The 15,025-nt window shown below is 40.4% G+C and overlaps 1 protein-coding gene across 6 annotated transcripts in view; it reads left to right on the top strand.

The window, feature by feature from the left end:
- The first annotated feature begins 9,849 nt into the window (after positions 1 to 9,849).
- The window catches only part of LOC129731640 (dual 3',5'-cyclic-AMP and -GMP phosphodiesterase 11-like), a 328,537-nt gene continuing 323,361 nt past the window's right edge, over positions 9,850 to 15,025 (top strand). For 4 of the 6 annotated variants that reach the window (XM_055691783.1, XM_055691782.1, XM_055691781.1 and 1 more), the window contains exon 1: positions 9,850 to 11,210. In XM_055691783.1, the coding sequence (XP_055547758.1) occupies positions 11,012 to 11,210 (199 nt within the window). In that variant the 5' untranslated portion in view covers positions 9,850 to 11,011. The remainder of the gene's footprint in view (positions 11,211 to 15,025) is intronic. The other 2 variants (XM_055691799.1, XM_055691795.1) reach the window with 1 other exon arrangement.

Below are 15,025 nucleotides of genomic sequence, written 5' to 3'. Positions count from 1 at the left end.
ATAAAAGTCCGTCACGCACCACGGTGACAAAAGTAGCTTCCTCTCCGTAACAGGCGTTAGAGATGCAGAAGTCTACTCGGTCTCTGCCAACAGCGATTGTAATTTTTTTTTCTTTCCAAACCGACCATAAGGACGCAGCAGGCGCCGTTATCGATCTATAGTCTTTTTACGGTGATTGTTTGTGTAACTTTCCTAGCTCAGATCCATTACGGAGGAGCAACTACGAAACGTGTTCAATCTTGAGCTCAAGCTCAAGATATTGACATCGTCGGAATTATCCGCAAAGTAATGGAAGTTCATCGAGTCTTGGTACAGAGATTGTGAATATATGGGGGTATCTAAAGTCGATGAATTAGTATACCTTGGTACACGCAGGCACATGAACCACGAGGTATGCTTGGTACATACCAACATGCGGATGTCGTCGAAGGCGTCGTGTACAAATTACGCAACGCATGAAAGGGAGGTGAGGGGGGTTAAGTCTGCGTTACTTATTGTTACATAGTGGGGAGGGGGGTAGCTAAGACCGTTACGTAACTGTGAAGTTTGCTCAAAATTAGCAATTTGGAGGGGGGGCAGGTCTGTCCAGCGTTACGTAATTTAAGGGGGGGGAGTCATATCGAACGTTACTTATCGTTACATAAGGGGAGGGGGTCTGAAATCTAGGTTTTTAGCGTTACGTAATTTGTGTACGACGCCAAAGTGACAAAATATGGCAAACTACAGTTTGCTGGCCACGTGGCACGAATGTCTAAGGAGTGACCAGCGGAGATAATATTCAACAGAGCCCGACAGAAATCGGTGACTCCAGGGTAGACCCCGTACTAGTTGGATGTATGGTGTGGATTAGAACTACCGCTCTGTGGCTGTTAGGGGCGATTGGAGAAGACTAGCCTAAAATCAAGGAAACATGAGTAACGCTCTCAAGATTCACAATACTTTTACGCGTTGCATTAACGTTGCGTTCTGTACAGTTACACAGTGTGATAGAATATCTCATTAATTTGCGACTGTTTAAGCAGTTGTTTTATTGCAAATTGCCATTTTTCATTGTCTCCCAGATGGTCTCGAGGTACGATGCTGGCCTAACAAGCCAGTCGTCGTAGGTTCGAGTCTCGGCTCGGGAGAGACTGTTAGTGTCAGTAGGATCGTAGCGCTAGCCCCGCAATTGTCCTGTACACTAAACAGTTGGTTGCGAAGTCTGTGTATAACAAACAGAAGGTCAAGTTCCGAATCGGAATGTAGCACCAAGGCTTTGCTTTGCTTTGCCATTCTTCATTAGCCAGTAGTTGAATTATATTGAACTAATTTCTGTCATATCAGTATGAACTGATTGTCCCATTAATTTCATGAATATAAGTTAAGGAATGTTAATCCGAAGTTTTATTCAAATTCATGTGCAAAAGATTGATTTTATTATCGGCCACTTTAATTCTATTCTCGTTTATACTTTGGTTTCCTTGTCAATGATCAATGGTGAAACAATAGTTATTTGTGAAATATTCTTCAAAGCAAATTATTGCTAACGATGTCATATCTGTAGGTGTGTAAGATGCGCGTTTGCATACAAGGGAAATATTTTATCCTGGTTTGTTATGTGTGAAAAAAGAAAGAGAAATATTTTCGCACGAACAGTACTTTCATATCTATCGCATTTTTCAAGGTTTGAAATTGTCTACTTTATAATAATTCGTTTATTTGACAGAACTGGCTTCACGGTATAAAAAAAACCTAAGCTGTAGTAAACTAGAAGAAACTTACCTCCTACCTCCTACGAAAATAGGATATCCGAGTCCATATTTTTATCTTCACTGTTCTACGAAACGTTCTGCTGTGGTTTATACTTTTGCTCATTCGTCTTCTTTCTTTTGTTAGTTTTTGTTATTCCTGATGATAGCTTTGATTTCGCTGCTAGGGCTGCTAAGGCATCCGTCATGGTTGGTGTCTTCACTGTTTTTAGTATTCCTGCTAGTAATTCCGAGTTTAGAGTCACGGAATGGCTGCTGGTACCGATTAATAGATTGGAGACGATTGAAGTGGTGTTCGGTTGCGTCTCGTTCGGAAGTGATGAATTGCTTTTTGCTTTTTTGATTTATTATGTGGTCTTTTCGCGTAGGAATATGAAAAAAATACAAATTTTTGCAATTCAATTAACACCAAATAATGGTTTGATATACCATAAACTCGAACAAAGAGAGGGTGACTCAGCAAAATGTTCTGTTTGGTTCTGATTACAACAACACTATCAATATGCGGAACCGAAGAAAAAATAAGGTGTTTGAAGCTGATTTGTATTCAAGTAATCGCAAGTGTGCATAATGCTTGAATTTTTTGTTAATTAGGTTTCAAATGAGCACATGAGTAGATGATGGTAAAAAATCTAGCCTATAACAGATTTTTAAAATTGCAGATGGTGACAAGATATGATTTCCCATCTCAAATGCGTCTTTGTTAGCAAATCTGGAAAAAGTATACTGACTTCTATCAAATCGTACGATTTAGTAATAATAAAATTAAGTGTTGATTCGCTAATTTTCTTAACTTAAATTCAAAATAACATGAAAACGGAAGCATTTAGGGAGTCCATCAGAAGCTCGTTTGAAACCATTGGAATATCAATGTTTTGCAAAGTGTTGTAATTAATTATTTTTAAAAGAAAAAAAAAATAAAATAATTGAAGAGGTAGTTCATAAGACTCGACCGCAGAGTTAACGTAGAATACAATAGCCTGTCTTAGGTTAATGTATTTCTTGCAATAGGTTTGGGAACACACTCAATGGGGTTAATCAATTTAATGGTCTCACTGCTCCAGATGACGTTTACCTCTACAGACAACACCGGTAACGACAATGAACAACAGCAGAAGCTATGTGCAGCTATGCAGTTTCACTTGCTGCCGTATCCAAAACAAAAATGAAATTGAATTGTTTTGAGGCTGTCTTTGTATCAAGTTGCACTGAGATAGCTTAATTTGGGTAGTGGCTACGAAGAGGTTGTAGACGAGGGCCAATAGTGCATTCCCGGTAAACTAGGTTTAATTAGATCGATTTTCTGCAGTTTGTGGTATCGTAGATAATTCTACAACTGATTGCTGCAAATAGTTGGACTTGAGCGAAAAATTATGTGATTAAGGCTCACTGGCTTAAAAGTTCTTGAAATAAATGTTAAAATGAGTGTAAACTTTGAGACTTGGCTGAAGTCAAAAGAGGTTAATAATGTTTTTTAATGCCATTTATTGACAACTGAATATTGTTTTTTCAACATGGCAAATTTTTTATTTAGTTCTGAATGATTTACTGTGATAATTAAAATCAACATGTGATGATTCATTTTCAACTATATATTGCACAGACACAGTCTGAAATCTAGGTTTTTAGCGTTACGTAATTTGTGTACGACGCCAAAGTGACAAAATATGGCAAACTACAGTTTGCTGGCCACGTGGCACGAATGTCTGAGGAGTGACCAGCGGAGATAATATTCAACAGAGCCCGACAGAAATCGGTGACTCCAGGGTAGACCCCGTACTAGTTGGATGTATGGTGTGGATTAGAACTCCCGCTCTGTGGCTGTTAGGGGCGATTGGAGAAGACTAGCCTAAAATCAAGGAAACATGAGTAACGCTCAACTATATATTGCACAGACACGCCCCAAGTAGCACACAAAACATGTTAGAAAATAATTCACAATGACAGTAGTCATATAAGAATACTATAAGCGCAATTTAAAATTTGTGTTGTTATATTCTTGTTCTCGAGATGTTATTTCATAGCATAAGTGTATTTAATATATTATCGAATATAAACTGCTGCTGCTTATCTGTAACTTGTGTTTATGATGTTATCAAAACAGTACAGAAAGCAACTTAAAATACAACATTTGTGAGAAGTTGTTTTTCATCAGTAATTCAACCACATTTCGAACACAAACTCATTTTTTCCTGGTTTTGAAGATGTTTTTCAATAACATGAGTTGAACAAACAACAACTACGACACAAATGACACTTGTCTTAAATTTGTCCTCCAGATGTTTTCACTATGTAATAGAAAAACTGTGTATGAAATGCCCAGCCGGGGCAGCCGCGCGCGTTCAATATTATACGCCTAATAACAATACTACGTACCTGTAAAGTACTTTTCCTATTATTGGTATTCGAAAACCAACATAAAACTACTTGATCAAATTGGGAATGAAATTATTTAAACGATTTTAATAAACCTATTCGAGGTGGGTTTAATAACAATACTACGTACCTGTAAAGTACTTTTCCTATTATTGGTATTCGAAAACCAACATAAAACTACTTGATCAAATTGGGAATGAAATTATTTAAACGATTTTAATAAACCTATTCGAGGTGGGTTTAATAACAATACTACGTACCTGTAAAGTACTTTTCCTATTATTGGTATTCGAAAACCAACATAAAACTACTTGATCAAATTGGGAATGAAATTATTTAAACGATTTTAATAAACCTATTCGAGGTGGGTTTAATAACAATACTACGTACCTGTAAAGTACTTTTCCTATTATTGGTATTCGAAAACCAACATAAAACTAATTGATCAAATTGGGAATGAAATTATTTACACGATTTTAATAAACCTATTCGAGGTGGGTTTAATAACAATACTACGTACCTGTAAAGTACTTTTCCTATTATTGGTATTCGAAAACCAACATAAAACTACTTGATCAAATTGGGAATGAAATTATTTAAACGATTTTAATAAACCTATTCGAGGTGGGTCAAAATGCGACATGAAAAGGTAAACAAAACGCTTACAGTGCAACCAATATCACTCTAATTTTTGTTACCGTTTATTTAACAACGTTTTCTAGTTTTGAATTATTTTATGTCTACATAACGTTGAAACTATATTCAAGCGACAGAAACAATTAATTTTGAAAGGTTGAACATTGCTTTTCATCATCAATTTACAATTGATTAATAGTGCCACTGACAAAAACGATCATCGAACTGATTGCACTGCGCGTAACAATACATTTGCGCATGCGCTGGGTAAATGTTGTCATAGCAACGCATTTGCGCATGCGCTTTGTTATCGCGAATTCTGACCCACGAATGCGCGAATTTCTTCATTACACTGGGTCAGTGCAGATATACCCAAGGATAAAAAGAACATTGCGGTTTACTACGCATGTAGAAAAAAAAATGCCAGACAGTTGTTTACGAACTAAGCCCATGCGGTGGTGGGGTAAACTGACTTTTCGCTCTATAACAACGTGTGTTACTTGGGGCTATAGACATGCAGATACGCTATAGACATGCATATGATAATTTTAATTGCTATATAGCTAGCCACGCAAGCTGTAGATATACATACACACGATATATATCTAGCCAAACACGCTATAGCATGCACACGCTATATAGCTAGCCACACACTCTATAGACATGCACAGACACGCTAAAGACATGCACACGCAGCCACGCACGCTATATAGCAAGCCACACGCACCATATAGCAATCCCCACACGCTATAGACATGCACTTACACGCTATAGACACGCACAGACACGCTATAGACATGCACGCGCTATATAGCTAGCCACGCCCGCTAGCGACACACGCTACAAATATTTACATACGTTATATATGTGCACACACCCTATACATACATACACGCTGAATGATGGTGGCTTCTCAAACCACCTGGCGGTGCGAGTCTCATTCAGTTTCTATCTGTGTTCGCCCAACGATATCTGAATTGGATTACCACTGGTGGGGTCCAACTCAGATCGAAGGGGAGCCGAACTGAAAAAGGTAGGAACTGCAACTAACCACTACCACCGCCGCTGTTGCCCGCTGCTGCTCCACGCCGCCTTTGCCTACTACCATCGCTGCTACTGTCCGCCGCTGCTGTCGCTGCTAGTAAACTGAGCTTGCTTGAGGAGAAGCGGTTTCTCATATAGCCCAACGAGTGCATTCCCGGCTAACTAGGTACTCCATTCTGTCGTCCTTTTTAGGGAAAGGCAGCAAGCGACCAATCAAAGGTCGAAATTTACGTTGCGACAAGTTTTAACAAGTTTCAATAGTCCAATAGTTCGAACAATCAGATTACAATTTTCTGCATTTGGACGGGTGTTTCTAGATGTTTTTCCAATCGATTGCTGGAAAAATGACGAAAATCGGGTGGAAACTGACTGAGTTTATAACGTTTAAAATTGGACAGTTTTCGTGACGATCTCGATGTTTTCGGTTTTCGAAATTGGATCCCTGTATTGAAACCCTGTATATGTTGCCGTAAGATGTACTCTACGTCAAAAATTGTCTTGCTCATTTCCATCCTGAACTTTTCACCAAATCTTGATTACAATGGTCGACAAAAGCGAAAAAAAATGCTGCCCCTAAAGCTTGAACCAGCCGTCCTAGAGAGATTATAGCTTTTTAAACAATGTTGGTGCCTCTAGCCATTACCAAAATGCGTAAACCTACGTGAGAGTGTGGCATAGTAATTGTTCGTCGGGCCTATAATCTTTCATTTAGGCCGTTACAAATTTTATTTTCATTTTATGTCACCCCCCCTTTCCAAAATCTTGAATATTGGAAGGGGAAGAAAAAAAAAGCTCAAACTGTTTTGTTCATTTCATTGGTTTTCCGACAGCATAAATGCTTTATTTAGCAACAACCAAGTCCAGTGACAGCGAGAGTGTCGTCAAAAGGCAAGCGAAATAATTAATAATAATAATAAAGTGTTATTTTTCAACATTTATTTGAGTGCAAGTGACAAACGTCATAACTTGCACACAAACTTTGATCAAAGATATTTCTTTTTTTTTTGTCTCGGTGTTATTTATTTTTTGCCACCCCCTTTGCTAACTTTGATAACCTTGGACATAAAAAGAATTCGGAATTTGTATCAGTCTTATTTCTAGTTTGAGCTTTAGGGCCACACCTGTGTTCACCGGTGTTAATATCATTAATATCAAGCGTTAAATAAACTTTATAAAATTAAACAACACTGTCCAGCTTTTCACAGTGTAAAACATGTTTTTCTCGCTTTCCTGCTCACCATGCCAGCAACAATCAAAATCTGATAAAGTTGAAATTTAGTGCCCTACACCGCCGGCAGTCATTTAGTGTAACTACCGGAAAAATCATGCTTTCTCAACACACGCTCACTCCAACTCAGCTGTTGCTTTCGTATAAAAACCCAATCTAATTTTTGCTAGCTCTGACACCTAAAGCTCTCCATCTATAAGCCTCGTAACCTTAGACTTCAAAGCCGACATAGCACTATTATATTTTTCGTATACAAAAATTAGCCGTTTTGATTTACCTTTTTACCTTACACTCAAGATATTTTTCACGTTATTGTTACGTGAAATTTCCTGTACTTATTCTTTTTCTGTCATTTTGCATGATTTATGTGACAAACATAACATCTACGTGAAAATCACATGCATACTATGTTTTATCACGTAGCATCTACGTCAAATTGGCAACGTCAAACAGAATGAAGTATCGCGTGAACTCTTCGTGCGAAAATACACAGAAATCAAAATGGCGAAGCTGTTGTCTGATTCAGTCTTTGAACATGAAAGGTATTCCTCGATGAATTCCCAATTAGTGAGCTTTAGAAAAACCATAAGTATCCGGCATCGAGATTCCACACAGATTCAGTTCAAATTGTGAGGAATTTCCTGAACATAAAAAGTTGCAGCTAACAGTGATGATCGCCAACGAATGTCGCAATATCATTTGGCATTTTGTATGTCGTTTAATTCATTTACGAATTGGCGATTTTGCATGCGAGTGCGACTTTGCAAGCAACATATTTGGATAATTTCTGAAAACTATTCCTAGTCTCTAAAGAATGGGGACGGGACACGAGGCATATGGACGCTAGGCATATGGATGTTAGGCATAGTATGCTAGGCATACAGACGCGAGGCATAATGGATGTGAGGCATAATGGATACGAGGCATATTGCCACAAGGCATAACGGACGCGAGGCCGAATGGACGCGAGGCCGAATGGACGCGAGGCCGAATGGACGCGAGGCCGAATGGACGCGAGGCCGAATGGACGCGAGCCCGAATGGACGCGAGGCCGAATGGACGCGAGGCCGAATGGACGCGAGGCCGAATGGACGCGAGGCCGAATGGACGAAAGGCCGAATGAACGCGAGGCCGAATGCGATGTTGTACGATCGCATGAGATCTAATTATGTAGTTCAGGTGTAAATATATTCCTAAAGAATTTGAGTTAGGTATAATACTTTTCTTGAAATCATGCGGCGAAGACGCATAATCGAGGGCAAGGAAACAAGGCGGCACTAAGCCGCCGTGGTTTCCGCAGTCCGAGCCGGCCGCCGACCCGCCGTCGGAAGCGGCGGCCTCTCGCACCCAAACGACTGATCTACTGGTTTGCTAGGTCTACTCAAACAGAGTTTTCTTCCCTTAGTTAAGTCTGAACGAGCGGTAGCGAGTAAGGACAGCATTCGCTCGAACAGCGAGTCGGCCGAAGGCCGCGAGTGTATTGCTTTCCAAATGTCACTTTAAAACGAAATACATGTTATTTAAAGAGGTCTGTGATGATGATGACGATAATAAAATATTTCGCATGTCTTCCCCTTAGCCTTGTGTCCATTCGGCCATGTATCCATTCGGCCATGTATCCATTCGGCCTCGCATCCATTCGGCCTCGCGTCCATTCGGCCTCGCGTCCATTCGGCCTCGTGTCCATTCGGCCTCGCGTCCATTCGGCCTCGCGTCCATTCGGCCTCGCGTCCATTCGGCCTCGCGTCCATTCGGCCTCGCGTCCATTCGGCCTCGCGTCCATTCGGCCTCGCATCCATTCGGTCTCGCGTCCATATGCCTCGTGTCCGTATGCCTGCCGTCCATTATGCCTAGGGTACTATGCCTCGCGTCCGTATGCCTCGCGTCTGTATGCTTAACGGGGTGTCATCCTAAAGAATTTGGGAAACCAAAATTGAAAATTATACGTTGTACGAAACGTAGAACCTATCAGACAATCAAATGCTTTTCATTTTACCGGTAGTTAAATTCTACGTGAAACTCACATGAAATGCATATGTCTACTGAATGCAGAGATGCCAGATGTTTTTGAAAAATGTCTGCAACTGCTCGAAAAACCGGAAAAATGTACTCGAAATCTGAAAAAAATCTATCTGTAATCCGAAAAAATTTCGCTCCCGCAGGCAAAAGTCTGTGAAAATCTGCACACATTTTTAGAAAATCTGCGCAAATATAAGAAGACTCTGACAAAAATCTGCAGAAACCGTGGATAATCTGCAAATATCTGCAAATCAATAAATATCTGCACAAGGACTCCAAAAATCTGTGTTTTGCAGACAAATCTGCACATTTAATATCCCTGACTGCATAAGATTCATAGGATAAATCATCTCACCAGTTCATGATGAACTCAAATGACAATCACGTAAAATCTACGTGAAAATGACAGTGGAAAATATTCACATAACTTTTCCGGTAACTATAACGTGAAAAATATTTTGAGTGTACTGGTCAGTATCTCGTCGACTCTGAACTTTGGCTACTCTCTGTACCCGCGTACCGCAGCGTAACATGTCCAGCGCCGTTCGCTGTACTCTGCATTCCGGCTTTGTTGTCGTCCGTCGGCGGCGGCTCTTGGAAGAACGGTACGCTGATATCATGTCCAAAAGGAAAGGAGAACAAAAACAAAATTCGCTACCAACGCGACGCGGTGGCGTTTACCATCGGCCGAATATTGAGCATTGAGCGTAGTAGCAAGAGAGCGGCACCAACAGCTAGCAAGCGCAGACATTCGGCGCAACCGGTCCGGTAGGCGGGCACACGGCAGATACCGATCGACCTGCCATCCGTACGGACGTGTGTTCCATTTCGTGGAGAAGCAAATTTTACACCCATTGTCAGCGTCGAATTGAATTGCGTTTTTTGTTGTTGTTTGTATTTTGCTCTACAAGTGATAAACCTGACGACGCATCGGTGACTACTATTCGTACTAGTACTACGTGTATCGCGGAACCGGCGACGGTGGCACGCTCTGGTAAGGACTACTAACTAATAATTGGTTAGTAGGGGTGGTAGTGCTGCCGCGTAGCTATCTTTGTTTTTTGTTTGGAGAACTGCCGGTCGCACCGGTTAAATATTGGAGCGTTCACTTTGGCAATCTTCGCTTCGAAATTACGTGATTTCGTTTTTCTTTGCAATATAAAGGTTGAAACCAAATTAGCTCAAGACTTGAACTGAACGAAGAGCGCGTGCGAATATCGGTAACCTAGGTGAGCACGTGGTTGGACGGGGTGGCGAGGAAGCCACGCGCAAAACGTGACCGGTCGAGATGCGGTCGCTGTCGATGCTGCTTCGGTGGACCGAATGAAGCGTCGGAATTGCATGCTGCATTCATCTTATGGTGTGGCAAATCGCACGTTACGTTACTTTCTTCTTCGTTCGCTCGGGGCCTGCGAGAAAAGTTCGTTCATTGTTGTCCGTCGCATTGGGACCGTTTTTATTGCGCCTTTCGGGGGCTTATTGCTTTTCGAGTGCTCGAGTGTGTGTCACCTGTAAGTCTACTTAAAGATTTGTGCGCCCAGCTTTGCGGTGTTGCAGGGTGCAGTTTGCGGTGTTGTGGTAGAGCAGCAGTGCAATAATAGTTGAATAAATACAGAGCTAACGGAAACCGTCATTCTAAATGGCATTCGGTGAAAGTGTGTCTTCGGTACCAGCGGTGGCATTGGGGGAAGTGTGCATTGTGTTAGTGTGATTGTATCTTGGCATTATTTGTGCTTGGCTAAACATTGCGAGAGGCATCAAAGAGAAATAAGTTCGTTAATAAATGGCAAATCTTACGAAAGAAGCCAGCTGTTTGTGGTGGTAATAAAAGTATACATTAGTTAGCACAGTTCAGCGGAGCCGAAAATCAAAAGCGAGAAAAAAAATCACAGATCGGTTTATGCAAGAAGAGTGAGTAACAACGTTCGTTCGGGGAGTTGTATTTCGGAGGTGACAACTTATGCCGGGTGCTCTTGATACCTTGCAGCTCCGAGTTTTATACGTCACGAGAAGCGGCAATCGTCGTTCGGCTCTGGTCCAAACATATTTCTGTTTTCGGCAACCGGCAGTGGCACGGAACCGCAGAAGCATTTTTCGTGTGGGAACTGATCTGTGTTTAAACGGCGTTTATTGCTTCTCAAATAGAAGCTCGAGAGGCGGTAAGTGTTTTGCATATTACAAATATATCGAAGAAAATTGGACAAAATGTTCGAAAATACAATTTGCTGGCTTTTCCATCTAGGCTAAAGATCTCACGAATTCTTTGCAAAGTTTTGTACATGGTTTTTCACACTGTGTTTCATAATTGCTTGTGTAGATTATTTTTCTAGTATATGTATGTGCATGCTATTCAAATAAACCGAAATAAGGCAATAAATTTTCTGTGTTGAAAAATAGCAGCTAAACCGATAAATGCTGTTTGCTTCCACGTTTTGGAAGCAGTTTATCAAGGCCATGCCGTAACTAGACTTGAATAATGGAGGAGACACATTTTAAAATATACGCCTCATCAATATGACGATTCCGGGCCAAACCAATATGGCTGTACGCACCAATAAACGGTATTGGTGAACTGTTTTTTTTTAAGATTGATTGTTCGCGTTTGACAAAAAAAGATTTTTTCAACCGTGAATTTCATTTTCATACGTTATACAATAAATCAAGCATTAATTGACGAGCTACAATGAATTAAACATCAATTAAAGTAATCAGTCTTGAAAACAAGACGTGGCTAATAAGAGTTTAGCCGTTTACTTGGAATCATTACACTTTTAATTATTTTTTGCACATTATATTTGGTTGTTGTCTGCGAAATGGAGGTTGATTTCCTACCTCGTCATCGACTAAGCAACGGAGAAGATGGATTGTATGATCGGAAGGAACAGTGTGCGTCAATTGATGTGCTATCGAATGCAAGAGTGCCGTATGTCCATTACCAAATACTTTCACCTGTATTTCAGAAGAAAGGTTGGGTAATTGAAACGTTTGCAAATCATGGTCTTCCGCCGTTGACCCAGCAGGCCGAATGCAGAGAACGCTATCGTAATGACTTTTGACCGATCCGTGCCCACGATAGAACAAATTATGCCGAGGAAACGAACCATTTTCGAAACTCGCCGGAGCAAACTCGATCTTGGAATGGTCCTGGTGTACGACGAAAACCACCTTAAAATAATTTGCCAGAGCGCTTATAGATTCGGCACCTCCCCAAAATCCAGTAGTCTGCAGCTTATTAAGGTATTGTTCCACCTTTTCCGCAGTGGAGTTTCCGGAGAATACCAACTCTTCCGCATAAGAGGCAACGTGGTCATAATAGTAGGGTAGATTCATCCGAATTTCAAACACGGCTGCTTCCCTTACCTGCTGGCTATACAGCTTGAATAGCGAATGTTTAGGTGTAATTCCATAAATCTGATTAGCAATTGCCCCAAATAAACAATCCCCATCGCCGGGAATAGTGATAAGCCAAAAACAAGAGCCGCGTACATCTAAAACTTGATCCATTTTCGAATGTTAAGCGCGTCACTTTTACAATTGAGCAAACAAGTAGACAAAATGGAGACCCTGTTTTTCATACAATGCATTAGATAACTAATACAGGCGCTTGTAGATGAAATATGTGAATGTGACACATCCATAGAGTAACAGACCTACTTATTACATTAACCACATAATTATATTAGACGTTCTTACTGAATACGATTAAAGTAAAAACAAAAGTGCGTGTATGCGCAAGATTGTAGGAGTGTTTTCTTTTTTCTCTGAGTGAAGATGTAGGTGAGTAGGTGTGTGGGTACTACACAGAGATAGTAAAATAAATGTAACAAGTTGTGATCAAACTAGAGGACACGACATTCGATCAAGGGGATAGTGAACAAGCAGTCTATTCGTGTTCGCGTGCATTTAATATTTAGAAGTAGCAATTTTGGGATAAAATTCATGGAGTCGAAACAAAACCACGGTTAGAAGTAGAGTTTGAATACCCGGCTTCACGCGTATTGTTCTACACAAAATAGCGTTAGTGATAGAGACCCCCATTGAATCATAATTTGTTAACAGTGACTAAACAAAATAGCTAAAGTTGTTTTGGTAAACATGCAAATGGATAATGAGAGTTTGAAATGTAAGTTTTGCTACTAACCAGAATCGATGCTAACTATTTTTCGATTTTTCTAGCTTTTGAATAGTCGTTTTGAATATTATTTTATAATTATGGCTAGTTTGGCGTTTTGTTCGCAAATTTGAGACTACGTTTTGGCAAATATGTGTACCTGCATTTTTCAAATTATTAGGGCTTTGGATGCATGGAATTTCGCCATATTTTTGTATTTGAAAGGCGACTCTTGCGTAGACAAACAAAAGAAAATCGACGCGGAACGCCGCGTTCATACGCGTCCACATCGGTAGAAAGGAATCGTGCAGGATGCTTCGGTTCTGCCTTAAAGTCAGGAAATCGCTTTTTAAGAACAGACGAATGTCGTTAGTCGACCTGTTAAGCAGAAAGCCATATCTCCGGGTGACCGAATATCTACCGTTATAATTTTCGGTATAAAGAGGGTCCTTCACGAAGAAACGATAGAAGTGGCGAGACGTTAACGTGGACTCAACTCCAGTAGTTTTCGTAAAATCGTGTAGTCAGCTGAGATAAATCAATGGGAGATACGTTTCGGTAGTTGTATAAGGACTTCATAAACAGATGTCCGAATGTCACGTCGATACCTTCCATGAGTTCGTGTTTTCTACAGATAGATTATCAACGCGATGTAGTTTTCGGTATAACCTCTTGGAGGAAACAATAGAAGTGTCGAGACGTTAACGTGGATAGAACTTTCGTAGCTCTCGTAACATTGTGTAGTCGGCTGAGATACACCAATGGGAGACTCTCTTCGGTAGTTGCATGATGATTAGTTGAGGGAATGTTCGAATATTTTAGTCTGTATTAATTTAATCGCAGTTCCGGTATTCTCGCGTGCCCTTTTTTCGGTGGTATATCAAACAGAACGAGTTCGAATCGCGTAATAATTTTCGCGGAGGTTAATATGAACTTGTAGGCGCGATATTTGCTATGAACCCGGTACCCGAATTCAGCGCATCGTTTACCAAAACGAAATCTGCTGCAAACCCTACCCTTTTCTCCAACATCCCAGTGATTTCTCGTGGAAGTGCAGAGGTGTTCTCGGCTTCCAATAAAGCGAGTATCACGTCAACATATTCCCATACACACTCCTTCTTTGACCTGCATTCGGATGCGGCCGGCGCTGGTATTGCCTAACATAAAGATAAGATCACCAGTTTTTACACATTGAGGATGAATGTTAGTCCCAACATCACCCATTGGTTCTCTGTGTAATTACAGCTGATCTGGCAATAACGGAGTAGCAACCGCGGGCGGTCAATCATGCTCATGCTCATGCTCATGCTCATGCTCATTATATTTGGTTGTTGTCTGCGATTTGAAGGAAATGTTTTAGTTTGCTACATTTGCACACGTTCTCTTCTAAGGCCTTATGTGACTGGAATATCCTTGACGCACAGTTTTTAGTGGTGATTTATTTTTTATTTTTGAATATAAAATCAACAAAAATTTTCAACAGCCTACCCTTTTAAAGTAAGACATAGTTCTACGCCAAAAATTTGAAACTTTTTTTTTTAATTTTCGGTAAAAGAAGATTCTCTTTCTTGTATTTTTTTTCTGGGAAGCTTTCTCAATCAAAAATTAAAAGATTAAATACAGTCCCTCTCCCATTATGGGTCAGTCAACGTATTGCCTAAATGTTGAAAAATGAATATGAAATCGGAAAAGTTATCAACTACGAATGTTTTACTATCTATTTCTGTGTTTTGATGTAACTCTCGATCGACAATTAGTTTCATTGCAGCTGATGCGTGTAAATCGGTTAAGAAGAAAAATAGTACTTGCATAGCAAAAGACACAATTATGGGTCACTTTGGGCCTTCAAGATCATTTAGTTTA

Source organism: Wyeomyia smithii, chromosome 3 (genome assembly GCF_029784165.1).
Source record: "Wyeomyia smithii strain HCP4-BCI-WySm-NY-G18 chromosome 3, ASM2978416v1, whole genome shotgun sequence".
NCBI classification, from domain to species: domain Eukaryota; kingdom Metazoa; phylum Arthropoda; class Insecta; order Diptera; family Culicidae; genus Wyeomyia; species Wyeomyia smithii.
This window is presented reverse-complemented; position numbering and strand designations above follow the sequence as displayed.